Source organism: Phymastichus coffea, unplaced genomic scaffold, assembly GCF_024137745.1.
Source record: "Phymastichus coffea isolate CEN01 unplaced genomic scaffold, Cenicafe_Pcof_1.1 PCOF00093, whole genome shotgun sequence".
NCBI lineage: Eukaryota > Metazoa > Arthropoda > Insecta > Hymenoptera > Eulophidae > Phymastichus > Phymastichus coffea.
In genome coordinates this window covers 174,862-193,582 of record NW_026706904.1, presented here as the reverse complement: position 1 = coordinate 193,582, position 18,721 = coordinate 174,862, and the positions used below count along the sequence as shown (strand labels likewise).

The window sequence follows — 18,721 nt, the reverse complement described above, 5'->3', positions numbered from 1 at the left end:
CCTCTAAAATTTTTTAACAATGTCAGATAAAAAATCGCGTTTTTGAACATGCAATTTTTGTATCATTTTATCATTACTTATCAATCACTTATTCACATAAGCGTATCAAATATAGCAATTTTGCGAATATGTAGTTTTTCACATTAGCACATTCGCGCTCGAATGTCAAAAATGTTAGTATGTTCTGAACGTCTTACATAGCGTCAGCATAATTCAGACAGTTAAGCAACATGTTACTATTCTGAATATTTTTTCCTACTTATTATTATATGATTATATAAATTTCTTATAAAATATTTGCTGCTAGTTGACTACTGCTCTGGAAAAAAATATTCATTTCGCTTCACTCAACAGCTATGGGTTATTATATTGATAATTTAAATTATGCAACAATAATAATGAATTCGAAATAATAAACTGTCTCTTGGAAGGGAAGAGTGATATAAAACACTAGCCAAAGGCGCTAGAATTGTTTGGGTTTAGCCGGCAATATTACGTCACGTCAGCCGAGATAGCAGGAATGAGAGGAAGACTCGACAGCTGGCGGCGAAACACCTGGTAGGCATATGAAATTCACATATGAAAAGCCTGCAACCACACTTTCTTTTTTATCTAATCGAAGCGTAGTCACTGAATGTCTGTTGAACATCCTCTCTCAACGTGTGTGTCCATCCCTATGTTTTTGCTATGGTCCTGGGTCGTCGCTATCTTCTTATCGCTAAGCATACGGAGAATCGCGGCTTATAACGTTGCTCTTATACATAGAATGTAACCTGAAATTTCTCTTCCACTTGAAAACTGCATCTTATTGGGCAACAGACTATCTCTCTCACGAGAGGACCATTATTGCATAAAAAAGAACATTTTTTGAAGTAAGAATTCCTAATTTTACGGATAGTACATTATTAACCAAGAGAGTGAAAGTATTGTTATGTTTATAGCGCGTGTGAATTGACACCCGTGGTGAAGCCGAGCGTATTAAATATATGCTAGAGGCTTGCCATTTTCATTCCCGTGGTTAATATACTATTTTTTTGCCTACAACGTGTAAAATGCGTGTTATGAAACCTGGGGTTTAAGACGCACTTTACGCGTAATAGGCAAAAAAGAAAAATTATTGAACTGATATATAGAACTGATTTTACTATATACTTTGCCGTGTGCGACTAGAGAAAAATAAACAAATAACAGCACACTTCTGCAAACATCAATACTATACTTTTTATAAATAAAGTACTCTTAATTCTGTCATTGTTTATACTATATCATAGATATAAACTGCTAATTAATTAATTAATATTTGAAGTACATAGTGTTATGCTATTGTATAGACCAATGCAAAAAGGAGACTAGTTTTTGATTATATTCATTTCACTTCTATTTAATAATTTTTCTTTAAATAACCTTTAATCAATATACATTCGTAATTATCATAAAAGACGTGTTTGACTGAATCACGGAGTATCAAATATGTACCCTGAATATACGCTATACGTGCGAGAGTTGATTTCTACGTCGATTCCGCGCATCAGTGGGGTTATTTATATACTATATTTTGCAACGAAATATTTTTTGTACAAAATCAGTGCCAACGAAGTTGCTCACTGTCTTTGTAAGTGATTTCTGAAAATTGATGTGAAATAGCTCCGCACTAAAACTTTATACCAAGCTTCGCACTTACACGTTCGGCGACAATGACGTTTAACACATACTGATAACGTGTATATTCACGAGAAAAATTTGGCGTTCGGCATAGTGGGAGAGCAACAGTTGGTTCAAAAGGTAGATCCATAATCCACTCTATATACAATTTAAAGATTTATACTATAACTTTAATTTAAACTTTGAAAAAATACATATCTTCGAGATATGTTTTGTAATTGTATTTTTAAATTTTTTATTCTTTTTAAATTTTATTTTATTCATTTATTGAATATCCAAATAAGCTTTGCATTACAGTTATCATAATAAGAACAAAAGAAGATTATATTATATATACTATATATGACTGTCACACAAAGCGATAATACTAGCATCATGCTTAACGTATCAATTTTTGAATAGACGACTCTAGCGTATATTACAAGTAATTATTTTTTTATTAACTTTTTTTAATCAAGCTCAAAATTTATGATATTAATATTGAATACGTCTTCAAAATTTGGTATTTAGAAACCGCCGAAACATATTAATAATATAAAGAGAATATTAATTTCATTTATTTATAATAATAAATGAATCAAGCTTAATATTTATTGTACCATAAATAAAAAATTTCATCGCATGTAGATGAATGCTAAAGCAAACAAAAGGTCGGCGCGCGGATTAGTATTTTTAACAAAAGTTGAGACTAGGGTCTAGATCTTCATGTGATAACTTTAAGTTCCCAAGTTGAAAGTTAACGCTGCACACATGCTCAGATGAAAGCGGAGACGCCACGTCGAAAATCACAAGCTGGAACAATTTCAAATATTTAAGACTTCTATCCCTACCTTTTCCGAGAGACACATTTTGATTACCAAAAAATAGGCCTAAGAGAAAGCACGAATAAGACATTAACGTGATTTGGTCGAAAACTATAGCTGGATTTTATAGCAAACTACTCGTTCGGAAAAATCTTGATGAAAACACGCTGTATTTGTATTTTTTCCGCAATCAATGTGAAAGATTTCATCTCTTGAAAAGTGTAGAAAATATATACAAAAGTATAACAAATATTTTACATAGTCTTACAGTAAATACAGTACTGAATTTCGAAACTATCATAGCAGCAATATGGAAATTCCATAAATAAACAGCGCGAAGCACATCAGTCTTTTGCAAAATTAATTTTATATTAATAACGCGACATACATTGGCCACTTGAAATTTAAGTAATGTTAAAAACGAGGACAATATTCAGTAATACGCCGCAAAACTTAATGTAGATGCCTTTATAGTAACCAAAGCAAGCTAAAAAAATGACCCTACTCACTTCGCCCGGCCGTAAACGTCGCAATATAAGAATTCCCACATTTTTATCTACTTTTCCATCTTCGCTTCGGTCGGCTGTTGATCTTACACAAGATAAGAATCTACTAGTTTTCATATACATGCCCTTGAATTCTAACGGTGCGACGTCGTTAGAATTGAGTTGAGAATGTGCTTCTTTACTTCCGGTAGAACCTTAACGTAAGGCGCTTAAGCTGCAACATAATATTTTAAATAAACATATGCTAGTGGTACTGGCTCAATAATTGGCCGTAAGAATTAGTATATTTCAATACTATACTATACGAAAACGTGGTTTAAACCTCGTGTGGGCAAAACATGGATGAAGAGATCACACGAGGCTTAAATCGCCTCCTCGTACGCTTATCTAACTTGATCTTTCGGTACGACGTGTGCGAGACGAGATTGGAAGCACGCTTACTTTGTCGAGTCGTCATGAATGTAGGGTTGAAAAATAATACCCATGTAACAAAAGAACAACATTAATTTATTTGAAAAAAGTTTCAACGGCTTAGACAGAAATAAATATTTTAATTACAGTAATTTTATTGAAATGGAATGTTTTTTACTGACTTTCAATTTGCATTGGTTTCTTAAGTATGAACCAATTTCAGCGCCATTTTTGCAAGGCAAATTTTTAAAATTTATTTGAAGTACTTTGTAAATCTATGGTAAAAATGTTGCAAATTTTTTTTCATTTATGATTTACTTTACGAAAATGACACATAAACTTGAACTCATCCTCAAGTTAATATCAGTAAATATGTATCAAAAACTATTAGCTAAGGACGATTAAACATCGTTTTTTAAACAACGATAACAGAGTGAGAAGACCATTACTTCTAAATGCGTTGAAAAATAAACATCAAAAAAATCGCCGTCAACGAATATTTATTCAAGATAACATAAATTATAGTTTCTCACTGGAAAAAACTGGAAACAGAAAAAAAAAGAAAGAATTCATACAGGAAAATAGTTTTTGGACTTGTTATTTTCTACGGTTGACGTTTATGGAATATAAGGGTGAGGTGATTCGAACGAGACGTGGTAACTGCTACATAATCACTTGCTGATGACTCATACGTACATTTTCGGACGCTGCTGAACTTGTACCATAAATAAACATGAGAAAGCACTCCCCCCCCTGTTGTCGCGAAACAGGCATCGTTTATTTTCAACCATTAACTTATCCGACGGGAAAAACGCATTCCATTCACAGTGTAAAGTTTCTTATTTCAGAAGCTTGTTATTTTTTACTTTTCTTAAAAGTACGAGAAAAAAAAAAGAATTATAAATTTCACTCACACTTTCTTTCTAAATTCGTAGCAGTTCCTATATTAATATCACAGGACGCCCATCAGAGTAATCATGGTTTACTGATAATATGTAGACATGAATTTGGTGTATTGAGAATAATCACATATGTATTTACTTAAAAATGTTATTATTGAAAACATACTTATAAAGAACAGTTTGATGATTGTTGAAAATAATGAACTAATAAAGGGTAGTATGAAGTATGTTGTGAACGTACTCACATCGCATTTTTCATGGCTGTAATTTATAGCTTTATATATATAGGATTGGTGTGTGTGATGATAAATAAAATAGAGGAAAATGAAAATACAGTTATATTTGAAAGTAATAAAATAGTACAGGAAGAGAAGCATAATACGCACTATGCGGAGGCTCTCTAGGAGCTGACCCTCATTGCCTTTGTCGCTAAGTAAAATTTTCCATTTGATTGTGATTCTCACGCTTCCCCGTTATTTTACTACTTTTCTCGAAGACCAGGCCTAAACTGACAACACATGCTGACAAAAAGCACACTCGCTCTTTCATCAAAATCAAATTACACTATCTATTCTTAAAAATAATCATTGTGTTCAAAAAGATTCTTTGTATATTAAATTCCATACGTTGGATTGAAGGAATACTAGCGTCTTTGTGTGTCTGTTGAATGGTCTGCGAGAGTCAGATCATTCTTGAGTGAGAGAAATAGTGGCGCGGAAAAAAATTACAGCTTCGGATGGGGGGGGGGGGGGTGCAGCTCCCACTCCTAAATTTGCCGAAGAGGGCCTTTTAGAGTCAGTCTGAAGAGAAACTTAGCTGTGTGACCACTATTCTTTATTATGGAAATGATCTTAGTCAACAGCTATCAGTTTAGTTTTTTTAACTTCCTTACTTGTTTTTTATCTATGTTTACAAAGGCATCCTTAATGTAGCATGAAAAAACACCTTTCCACCAAACTTCTGCTAGCAATTTAACAGAAACGTGCTATTTCAGCTGAAAAACAACTAGTCAAAGTAATAAAAAAACTGGCATCATGTATTTATAAGAAAAATCTTGTTTTATGGGATGTACGTGTACGTGTATGTGTGTTTGAGTTTATACGCTATACATATCTATGCACAAGTAAATGAGTATGCAAATATAGGAATACCGTTTAGCGGAAAAGACTTATGTGAATATAGACAGCAAGGTTTTGGAACTAAATCAATATACAATCATTATTAAACCATTGTGCTAAGCTTCGGTCAGGAAACGAATTTAAAATTCCGGAGTTATTTTAACTTCAGATATTTCAATTTTAACGCACGCGTCTTTGCGTACGTGCTTATCATTTTCAATAACCCCCTCGCTTTTTCTAAACACATCCACGTTGATGACTTCCGTCGTACATATTTGTTCGTTCAAAGTAGAAGTGCCTTTTTTATATCTTGCAGTTTTATGGTCTTTTTTAGAATAGCCATCGTAACAGCACCCTGAAGAGCAGAGTAATTAGTTTTCTGAAGTTGATTGTATTTTTGTGGTATGATAAATATTCAAAGGGCTCCGTCGATCAAATTCTTATTATTTAATGTAATATTTCCTAAGTCTGTAAGTAGAGATTTCTTTCCAGACACCTTAACTCATGCTTTTCTTTCAATTATTTCAGTATAATACATCTCGCTACTACCATTCTGAAGATAATTGAATCGAATGCACATCACTCTCAATACAGATAAGATTCTACATCAAAGTAGAAAGCATGCAAGGCATTGAATTATCACTCATTTTCTCGATTTGCGTTAGTTTTATTACCGCGCGATGAAGCGCTACTTGTGTTAATAAAAAACGAGACAGTCCCGATACTACTTCATTCTACTTATTCGCAATAATTGAGCCGAGAGACGCTAAAATCGCAAACGGACTTTTGCTTGGACGTAACATTGTGAGAAAGTATGCAATGGCCGTACACTCCGTAAGCTCCGCCAGACACATCGATCTCTAATTTGCGACATGACTCCGGATGATCGTAAAAATCAGCCCTCGATTAGTTGTTCAACAAACATAGTGATTTGGTTAAGACCGAGGAATGTATTCTTATAATATCTTCAGTCTCGTACCGATCCCACGCCAATATTCTTTCGGTTGCGCATTTGGGGTTCCTCTGATGCGATATTGTGTCAAATATTTGAGGCTTTTACGGACTATTGGTGCATGCTGCAGAATCCTCAGTATAAATTCAGTCAGTATAAATACTACTATTTTTTCGAAGGTATAGAACCTGGAAACGAAAGCTAGATAACTCGTTAAATTAGTGGGATTTGAAACGTTTAAAATAAAAGGGCGTTAATAATTGAAAAAAAAAGAATATCAAGAATTTGCAATAAAAGCAACTATAAAACTTCGATTTATATGAAAATAGACGTTTGCATAAAGTAAGACAACAACAAAATCTAAATTTTAAGAGATTATTTAGTTTACTGAAAGCTATGTAGGGAAAAACAGAAGTGTCGCCACCTTTCTCGATGAAGATTTCTATTTTTACTCAACTCATTCTCACATTTTCCGTTATTTTACGACTTTTCTCGGAGCCCAGTTCAAAGCCCATGGACGTCTATATATGTGTCATACACACACACACACACATCGGCGAAATGAAAAAAGGCTCTTTACTCTGAAAGTTTTCTATCCTATCATTCAGCATTGTAAGTGTATGTATGAAACTAGGACAGTATGATGTAAAAAGGTTGTATTATATGGCATGGTAAAGTAAGCTAATAATGTATACTTATCTGGAATAAAATTATTATTATTATTATAACTCATAATAATATTGATATTGTAGCTTTCCGATTTTTGCCTAGTTATTTGTCCCTTTTAAATTATGCTTTGATGTTGGTATGTAAGTAAAAAACAAACATTGAGATATCCCTCCTAGAATATATCACATTATATTATACTTTATAACTGAGTATTTGTGTAGGATAGGATCAAATATACAGTAATTATTGTATACCTGGTTATAGAGAAAGATTCCTGGGTAATATTTTCATTGGATTTGCCTTTCACGTTTATTCAGGAAAACTATAATTTCGAGTATATACACAAACGTAGCCATTCATTAGCGTAATATAAAATATTATCGACAGTAGTAGTATATACTTTTTGTCTATAAATGGAATTCCTATACTGTGAAGCTATTTTATGTTTGGTATTTTATGGTGAATGGTAATCGATTACATGGTTTAGTTTATTTTTAAGTTTCTAGATTATTTAATCTTAAACCCGTAAAATTGCATGAAAAATAATGAATTGATCGGTAAAATCATTACGTATTACATGTCGTACTGTGAACTCTATCATCTTGAACCTGGATAGTAATTGACTGTCAACAATATTTATTAAGGAATCGCGTAACGAAAAGTAAAAAGTCAAAAAGTCAGGGCACAAGAATGATGACTGGTTGGATTACGTCAAATAAACAATTGGTACATAAATTTGATGTACATTTTGAAACAGACACTTAGTGAACTTTCATTTACTGAAAATTGTCAACAGAACTCACAAGGAATTCTTGCGAGGTGTCCGCTTCCGATTTTTATGTAATTGTTATATGTTGTAGTACCAACTAAATTTAAGAAAAAACATTTTCTTATCTACTATAAATATCTTATCCATATTTTATTTTTCCTCTTTCTCATGTTTCGTCACATAAGAGTGTGCAGACTAAAACCATTTGCCATCAAATTAATATTCCCGCATACAAATTGCAAGCATTAGTATGGGGTTTTACCGCTGCTTCTGCTCCGTCTTCTGTACCAGGTACATTTCTTCCGAGATAACATAGTGACGTATTGTCACATGCGCTTTCTGAAGGCATTATGCCTCGGCACGTATGGTTATTGTTGTTCGGCAATCGGCACGGCGTGCATGCGTCGCGTTATCGTGCCTTCACGGTCTGCAGCACGGCGTGCACGCATTATGCATTCATTGTGCTTGCATTTTTTGAAAGTTTAGAAATTAAAAAAAAATTTTTTTATTAAAAATAATCAAAAATAAATATGAACTATTTATTGTAGCGGGGTGGTTATCTAGCAAAAATGAGAAATTTATTTAAGTACAAACTCCCACGATGCAGAGCTAACCGCCGCTCCGATAAACACGTATAGTTATACGTGTATTCGCCTTTACGTTTGATAATATCGTTTCTGTGTCTTCTTTTTAACCGAGTTGAATTCACCTTAAGTCACTTGACTTGTGACACTATCTATATCAGTATGATTGACTTCATGCCTAATCCGCCTAATCCCATAGACGAAATCGGATTAAGACTTAAGCCTTGAGGCCCCGGTCCCATAGCTACGTATAAATGCGGACGCGAATCGCAACTCTAGTAACATCACTAAAAATATCTAGTTCGATTATTTAGTACCAACACTACCGGTAGTGAGCAAAAGTAACTGTTGTTTAAAACTGTAGCGCCGAACGTACCACATTTAATGAACGCTTATCTAACCTTTATATTATTGCAGTCTATAAGATGGCAAATGATAGAGAATTGATAGACTTTCAACTACAATTAGTGGAATTAGGCCTTAATTTTATGGAAGTACTTGAATATATGAGAAGAAGAAGAAAATATATATAAATGATATGTATTAATCATCCCAAAAGCTTTTTTTACATTAGTATACTCATCAATAAGCAATATTCATGAGAATTTGAAAAGTAAATTGTAGACCTGACATTTGAACATTAAATGTCAAAATATAAATAAAATAAAATAAAAATAAAATAAATAAAATAGAATAGAATAAAATAAATTTTATTTATTTCTTTATTACCAGAGTATATATACATTAATTACATAATCGCAATAAACATACATAAATTACACAATTAATAAATTGTGTAATCCAGCAGAGAAAATAGTATTTCTGTTTGCCGGTCTAGACATACTTAAACTTAACACTAATAAAATAAAAATAAAAGTAATGAAACAAAAAAATATATTTATATAGTCCGCTTGAAATTTGATAATCAAATACTATCAAGTCAAGCAAACTATTATAATTCAGTTTATGTACTTCACAATATTACATACTTATCACCGAAATCGAGTGAGCATTGTTCTGGCTATAGTTCTATTGCTATAAGTTGCTTTTCTGAATTAAATAAATGAATAAACTGAATAAATAAGATAAATGAAATAAATAAAATGAATAATTAAAATAAATAAATAAAATAAATAAACAAATTAAATAAATTATATATATAGAAAAACATCACCAAATTGGTTTACCTTCATCATCAAACTTCTGGTTATCACCCACGTATGCTGTCCCATCCAGGTCAGCTGCTACCTTCACCAAGTCTGCTTCCATAGGCTGATCTTCAAACTCAACATCATCCTCATATTTACCTTCCCCACCTGTAAATAAAAATTTTTTTAAGACCTTGGTTTGATTTTATTTTTCAGGTAAATAGGAGTAACTTTCATAAAATCTTTACCTAATTCTTCATTTCCTATGTCTTTGCTTTGTCGCTTTGTCTTCGCTGAACATTGCTGATCGCTTTATACCGCAAATGCTCCTTTAAATTTTTCAAGGTCTTGATAAAAAACAAATATTATTAATTATGAAAAAAATACGCCTTATATGTGTCGTTCAATTATCTTATTGTGTTATTAAATGCCATTGAGTGCGCAAAGCAATAATACCACAGAATCGCATGCAAGGAAATATAAATTGGTTAACCTTATCGTCATTCAACATTCAATGACGTGTAGCTCAAAATTAAGACCCTCGCCTAAGCAAACAAAAAAGTTGTAAAATTTATCTACATCCTGTAAAAACAGGATGTAGATAAATTTTACAACTTTCATGTGACGAAGTATTCAAAGTTTAACAAAATCAATGTAAAAATTTACGAATTCTATAATCTAATAAACAATCAATAACAATCCCCAACAATAGTTATCGAAAACCACTTTTATGTTTTTCAATCAGATGCAATTAGTTTCGTGAAAAACCTACAAAAAATATTTAAATCGTTTATAAAGTGAGAAAACGATAGTTTGCAATTACATTTTACAGTTTAAATTATTGTAACTTATAATAAGTAATTAATCTTAACATAATTTTTTTTCGAAATTTTAAAATTAGCTAGTTTCATTACATCAAAAATAAAATATTAGCCTTTATGATTATTTATTCATTTATTTATTTAAATTATTATTCTTAATTATAAAACTTGTACTTACATTATTTTTCAACTTTTATAGCATTCAACACTTCTTTTATAGGTATAATTAAAAATAAATAATATATAGTATGGTTTTTATAGGCAGAATTTTCACAGCATAAGCTATGTCAGTGTTACGTAGGCAAAAAAAAGAAAAAAATTGGTATTTAGGCGCCATCTGTAAGCAGAATAGAAAACAGAAAATGTGGATATAAATGATGAACTTGTGGTGGTTGGTACCCGACCGGTGCAACCACCAGCTCGGCAGTTTGAATTGGCCCTGTTTGCAGCCCTGACGAGGCTGATCGGGGCGCAGAGGGTGCGAACGACGCCGTATAGTATGGTCGAGCGGTTCCACCGAACGCTGAAGGCGGCGTTGATGTGCCATGCACAGACCTCTTGGCCCGAGAGCTTACCTTTGGTGATCCTCGGTTTACGGAACTGCTATAAGGAGGATCTACAGGCCTCCCCAGCGGAAATGGTTTACGGGACATCGCTGCACATCCTTGGGGAGTTCTTCGTCATCACTAGTTTTCCTATGGATTCTGCCTCATTCGTGGCCAGGCTGTGGAGACTCATGAGGGCCATTCGACCGGTACCGGCAGCAGACCATTCGGCGCATCGACCGTTTTACCTGAAGGATCACGCATGTCTTTCGAAGGGTAGAGACGGCCAGGAAGCCCCTCGAGCAACCCTACTCTGACCCGCACGAGGACATCAGACACCTCAACGAGAAGGTGTACGTGGTCAGGGTCGACGGCGTCGAAGAAACGATCGCGACCAACGCCTTGAAGCCGGCGTATCTGGACTCGGCTGACGTTGGTGTCAAGGAGCCACCTGGAGTGGCGGAACGTAGATCATCGGAGCCAACAGTGTTACCAGCACCGCTGTCGTCTCCTTTGCCAACGGAGCCGGTTACGGCCGAGCCTTCGCCATCGGAGTCTGACGGGACCACACCTTCGACTTCAACAGACACATTACCGACAGTCGACCTCGGCACGTGCCCAGCATCCTGCGCAAAGGAGCATCGAGGCATTCGCCACCCGCGAACTCCTCGGCGGGGGGAGTGGCAGTGACGGTTGGTACCCGACCGGTGCCGCCACCAGCAGGGCATAAGCGATGGCGCGACCAGCGCCTTCGATTTGAACAATCAGTTTAGGACGAAAGATGGAGTTAATCCGCTCCTCCTAAGCTGCCCTAAGCTATAAGTCGCGACCAAAGCTCCCTAAGCGGCCCGAGCTTAAGCCGCAAAAGGGGACAACACCACGCAAGTCCAGCTTGCTTAAGCCGGGTGAAGTAGTGCACCATCCGATACCTACAAATCGTAGAGCGTTCGACGCCCTCGCTGTAACTGTTACGCTAATAAAAAGCTGTTCTCCGACATTCGCTGTAAGACGCTTTCTCTCTCCTCCGTCCTTGGCTCCTGCGAGCCTAGCCACACTTCAGAGTTGGCCAAAAACTGAATGAAGGAACTCAGCGAAAAATAAACAAAAATCAATCTAGAAAAATTATAGAAAATCTATGTATGATTAGCAAAAATAGTAAAACTCCCATTAATAACTCTGCATAATTTAATTTTTGTTTGAATTATTAATGTGTTTTATTTCGACTATTATATAAATGAATATGTTAATCGTTAGCAAAATTCACGAGCAAACATCATTACAACCAGCTGTTAAACAAATACATATATTTTTCATTACTGTTATATATATATATACTTGAGAAATCAGTGGATAGCCTTACAAAAGAGCTATACCCGTAAAGATTACTTTTCAAATAACCGGCAGTGTCAACTAATAAATTTAATTTCAGCTTAAACAATTAATGTAATTATATCTATTTTTATATTTAATAGTTTAATAAAAATATTAAATTGCAAATTTTAAGTTGGAAAGTTCTTTAGTATTAAATAATTTAATATTAAAAAATTAATATAAACAATATTCAATTTATAAATAAAATGTTCCTAACATAGACAATAGTTATCCAAGAATGTCCTTGCAAGAGCTGTACTGATGGGGATGGATTATTTTTTTAATAACTAGTAATATCATAATGTTAAGTATTCTAAAACTTACCTGGGTTGAAAAAATCCATTTAATAATAATTAATAATTAACTTAATTATTATTAACGCTATATACATATATCTTTTTATAATATTTTTAAATTATTCATTTTTTAGTCTAATATTTTGTGTACAATTTAGAAAACTGGCGTTTCTTAAGAAGTTTTTTTTTATTTTTGTCAAAATTTTGCAATTATTAGTTAACTTAATAGTTAACATAAATGGTCATTTACAAAAATTATCCATTTCTATCGACACAGCTCTTAAAAATAGGGTGTAGTAATTCTTTTAAAATTGAAAGGAATTATATTTTTACGAAAAGAAATGTAGATCCACGTAACCCGACTGATCGTTCAGATGAGTGTAACGTTGCAATGAAATTTGTCGTTTTTGTTTTTCTAACGGCACGCGGTATATTTTTTATATTCTTTTTTATATTCGCTTTCCCTTTCCCCAGACAAGCATAAACAAAATTTAGAAAATCTCTTTCTGTCTCAAAGAAAACGAAGCCTGCATACTTTAGAAGAAATTCTGAGAATTTTTCAGAACTTAGAAAGTCACCCATTGAAAATTCATGCAGTATCAACCCTATGCATAAAAACAGTGTCAGTCTAGCACTGCAGCCTTGGCCTCTTCGAACTACGAGCGTGCGTTGTCTCTCTCTTTCTCTTCTTCTCTGTGGGAACTCTACAAAACAGCTGAAAGATGTTCGGAAGTTGTAAATCTTATCTACATCTGGATTTCTCTTTTTTTAAAATTTTTCTGATAGTGTTTGAAATATTTAAGGAAACCCCTAATCTTAAACTCATGGATTTAATAATTTTTTGAACAACAAATAATAGCCCATGACCGAAATATTTGGAAATCTCTTTTGGGGTTCACGATTAATAGCAAAATTTTGACAAAAATAAAAAAAAACTATTTAAGAAACGCTAGTTTTCTAAATCGTACAGGATATATTCAACTAAAAAATTATACGGACGTTATAAAATCATTCTCTGTTTAGTATTTTCTTATATTCTTTATTAGTTTTATTACTTTTATACACTGTAATCTATAAATTGAATTTGTTCTTAGAAAGTAAAGAGAAAATAATTGTTTATGTCAATATAAGTTGAATTTTACGCACGGTCCTTAGACATATATCTTTTTAGAATATTTTCATATTAATTTGCAAACTATACTGTGGGAAATCATACGTATGGGATGAGAATAAGGGACATACACTCGAGTTATTTTATTAATAAGATATAAGTTTATAATAATAAATTTATAAATTAATTTATAAAAATAACACACCAAATAGAATGAAGGACTAAACATAGATTACATGCTGATAGTGCCGCCGTCCTCCAAGCACTGGCGTGCTGGGGATGCGCTCACTCTCTCTTTTCTTCCCTTCGATGGGGGAGAGGGCGCTTGCCCTCTCCATCGCTTTCCCGAAGGGTCTGCTACTTTTCCACGCAAAGGGAAAGTGCCAGGCTCATCTACTCGCTTGCTGACTCATACCAGCTCCACAATACCATACAAATTTAGATCAGATAAGTTACAATTCAATGGTAAACTAATGAAGGCGGCTGCATCTAACCGTCGAAGAAGAAAAGCTACCAACCAAGAACAAGAAGAGATCTGTATCTAGTTTACCCCCTGAAAAGCATTAATGACGACAGAAGAACTATAGGATAAGCAAAACAAAGGAATGCTACAAAGAAGAAATGAGATAAGGCGAAGGATATCTCAATATCATCTCGAGGTAAAAAGTCTACAACACCAAAGAGGTGACGATGACTGGGAAATAGTCAATAAGCAGAAAAAAAAAGGAAGGAACACAAGGAGCACAGTCGAGAAATGCACCGAGAAAGACTCCTCCCAAGAGAAAACTCTCAAGGCCAAGAGCAACGGCAGTGCTGATTAAATAAATCAACGAGACACTTAAAACGATAAAACAGAAGAGAAGCCCACCAGGAGTCGGATCGAAGGTCGGACGCATGCGACAGACGAGAGACGGAAACTTATTAATCGAGTTGTAAAAGGGCACAATCTTGTAAAAAGTTAGCGCAGCCATTCGTGCGGAAGTGTAACAATTCCATTTTTTTAATGAGCTAGTGTATGAATTTCAAAAATTTCAATACCCTCTTATTCCTTGCAATTTTTTATATATAAATAAGTATTAACATCGATTGGCTTATATTTATAAATTTATTGTTACTTTTAAAAAACTTATTGAAATAAATTATGTAAAATAAATCACAGGTAATAAAATACTTACATAAGTATCTGGAAATTAAATAATTATTTGCTAAAAAATCTATATGAATGATCTTATATGTTTGTGTGTTCAAATCATACGAGTACATTTTTTTATACATAAATATATATACTGGACAACTACTCTAACCGTTTTTTGTCGCTTTAAAAGAATCAATTAGGCAATTCGGCCCTGGCGTAGAAAAACAGTTTTTGATCAGTGTACATAAAACGGGTATATAGAATCATCCAAATCTGGAAAACTAACTACAAGTAAGTAATTTTTTCTTTATTAAATGAACAAATAAAGAAAATGAGTTGACGAATATATTTTTTTGATTATAGATGACTTTAAAATTTGGTTAGAACAAGTATTTTATCCACATGTAGGACATCAGTCTGTATTATTACTCGATTTCTGGAGTAGTCACTGCTAAAAATTGGTAGAGAAAACGATGCCAAAAAATAAAATTGTTAACGTAAAAAAATATCAACAGGAACAACATGAAAGATTCAACCACTTGATGTGTATGGATTTCACATCTGGAAAAACTTCGTACGACATTTTTCAGATCAAGTGTCTCAAGTTCTAATTTTTTCGAGTACTACGTATAAAATATTATTAAAATCGGCGTGGTCGAGTAGGCGGGGGGTTCCCTGTATAAAGAAATATTGGTTTGATCAACAGTCTTTTGTCTGTTAAAATGGAGTGATAGAAACTTAATGTTTATTTGATAGAATTTGTCTGTAAAATAGACATGGCAAGGTCAATTGAGTTCATCACGGGGTCAGTTGAGTAATTCACTCTGACAATTATTTCAACACTGCGTCTTTGATTAATTCAACATAACAATCAAAGTAAACCAACATAAAACGGGGCTTGATAGAAAAATGTTAATGGTAAGCCAATTTCAAAAATTTATCGCATTAGTGGTGATTCAGTGATTAACTGTTTAATTCTACGTCGATTACTTGGATAGAAATTTGCGTCGTGTGTTGAGAGAACAGATTATTCACATATACTTAATTTTAAACGTTTCGCTATACATTCATGTATCGTCAAACGCATACATTTGAACGTCACTCGATGAGTCGCCATTTTTCGCTGTTATTTTCGGGTAATTTGAGTTTCATTGTGTAGTAGTCGAAAAATTGTCCAAGCACTTGCGGGTGAGCAATAGCAAGCGTACAAAAACGGCTTAGCCATCTAGCGATGAATTACCACACTGGAATTCAATTGGATAAGATTGTCGGTAGGAAATAACAATTCTTATGTAGAGTATATTATATTTAGAATTGAGTGTGATGTAGAAAATTATTTAAAATTTATGGCTAAATGCAAACCGATAATTTTAATTGAATAGATAATCAATTTTTGTGATATAAAAAGTTTATCGAGCCCGACAATTTATTCAACTACATTTTCTTTAGATACATATCGATTCAACATTCTTACTGTCAGAACAACAGAACTTATGGTTGTATTAACGTACATGAAACATTTGCTTTGACTGAAGTGCCATTTATTAATTTAAAGAGAGTATTTCATCGATTCAACGTTGTTGCTGTTGATTTAAACATTGATACTGTTGATTCGACTGATTGAATGTTGAAAAAACAGACCTTTCTGTTAGATTATTTCAAGAGAGCACGGTTTGTCAAATCAACAGAACCGTCTGTAAAATTGACAGCTTGCTAATTAAACCGATAAATCCTTCTTCGTGTATACATGACATTTGTGATGAACACTGATAAAAGAAAGGAAGGTCATAGATGTAATTATGATGATCACGGCGTGGACTACTGGTGGTGGATCACGTGATTACCTAAGGGGCGATGGGCAATTTATCTCGGTTAAGATGTACTAGCGTATTTTGTACGCTGATCCGATCATATACGTATGTCACTAGAAACATATTTTTTCGATTATTCGAAACATGTGATTGATGCGTAATAACGATATTTTTTTGTTTCAGACAATGGACATCGACAACCATCTTCAATTGTGAGTATCGTGAGAAGGTCAGAATCTAAGAAAGAATGTTAATATTTTAATTATGTTACGTAATTTATCGATTATATTTTATTTGTGTATATTTTGTGATCTTAACCTTCCTAATTATTCGTTTCTTTTGCTCATCCATATTTCTACATCGTTCATATCAAGACGACGATAACGACGAAGACGAGTAAGAGTTTGAGGCGGCGATGCATCAGCTCGCCGAAGGAAGGAGCGGCGAATCTCGTCAGGTGGTCGCCGCCGCTAATAGTGGATGGTCCGTACGTAACGTTATTTTTATATGAAGGTGATCACGCTCTATTAACTTTTTTAAATATTTTAACGACATATGATGCGGATGACGCAGACGCAGCTGTCGCAGCCGTAGCCACCAACACCACGGCGGACGAAGCTTCTACTCTTATGGAGTCGGAGGCGGCGGCGACGATTATGCCGGAGCGCATCGACGTCACAGATAATTAACTAGGTTTTTAACTCTTATAATTGATACATAAATTATATTTAATTATTAAATCCTTGTTTAATATTTTAACGACAGATGATTCCGATGATGCGACGGCGACCACCACTGCAAGCGAGGTAACACCTCCTCCTTTTCCAAAGGCGAGAGTCCAGCTCGAACGTATCGACGCCATAAGTAATAAATTAAGTTTTTGGTGTTATTATAATTAATACATCAAGTATACTTGATTCTTCATATATTTGCAGTAGACTCTCGACAGGACCGCTAAAGCAATGATAGCGATATTGTATTAGTAGTTCTTCTGTTGCAAAGGATGAGAATCAGGATGGTGGTGTACTGCTCCTGGGTTTGATCTTGTTCATGACCGCCTTATACGGTCGGCCCCAGGAGTCATTATCTACTTCCTCGCAAAAGTTTCACCAGCACTATCTCTTTGTTGCTTTTATGGTAGCTTTGAGTTACAATCGTTTGAGTTGCAATTATTCGTACTTCTGATTCAAAACTCGGGAGTACGGTTTGTTCCGTGATCTTTGATGGCGTTTTCTGGCTCTATGGCATTCATGCATTAAGCTAGCGATATTTTCATTCCATCAATGTATTGGCGAGTGACCCCTAGGATTGTTCTTTATGTCCTTAGATGCATTGAATGCAGCTTTTAGGGCCAGCAAAAGTCTCCCCTCGTGTCTTCGGCGTCTCCTGATATTGTCGCCCTTCCAAATAAGCAGAGAAAAGATTACCTATCAAAGCTTTATGTCCTTTTTCCTTACACCGGAAACACTGTCTCACACGATCGACTTCGATTTTACAGTCACTTGCGATGAAGCCACTGTCTAGGTACTGATGTCGTCGCCATAAATAGTTGTACTATACAGTTCACCCGTCCTATGCTTAGTTTTATGTTTTCCAGTAGCTTTTTCGCAGCTATTACTGGGAGCAACACGTTTGCCACCTGGGTGCTATTATAGGGTCTCCTAATTTTTATTGTACTAGTAAAACCATTTCCGATTCGACAACTGCAAATTATACAGTTTGTGCCACTTCTTCGGTTGTAGTGGTTTTGTCCATGTTTTTAATCCTCACTGTTTCCTTATTAATCAGTAGGTAGAATTTAGCTGATCTTCTAACAGCGGATTCGAAAAGAGCGGAAAATTTTACGATCGAAATGATATTAAAAAGGTCCAATACTAAGGTCAATTTAAAGAGGAAATCCGAAAAAATATTAAAAAATTTCTTTTTTTATGATTTTCGTATGAAAAATGTTAGAAAAGACCTAGAACTAACGACCTTAGATTAAAAAGTTTAATAAATAATATACATGATCGATCATACTAGCCGAAATGCTTTTTATTATTTGAATGTGTAATAATTTTTAATAATGTACAAACTACGAGTACATAACTTAAATAAATAATTAATT

General features: G+C 34.2%; 1 protein-coding gene across 1 annotated transcript; it reads left to right on the top strand.

Annotated features, from left to right (window-relative positions):
* The first annotated feature begins 10,844 nt into the window (after positions 1-10,844).
* Positions 10,845-17,303, top strand: LOC131669457 (uncharacterized). The gene is made up of 4 exons (XM_058944332.1): positions 10,845-11,071; positions 11,166-11,504; positions 16,798-16,826; positions 17,188-17,303. The coding sequence occupies exons 1-4, from the start codon at positions 10,845-10,847 to the stop codon at positions 17,301-17,303; spliced, it is 711 nt and encodes a 236-aa protein (XP_058800315.1).
* The last annotated feature ends 1,418 nt before the right edge of the window (positions 17,304-18,721 follow it).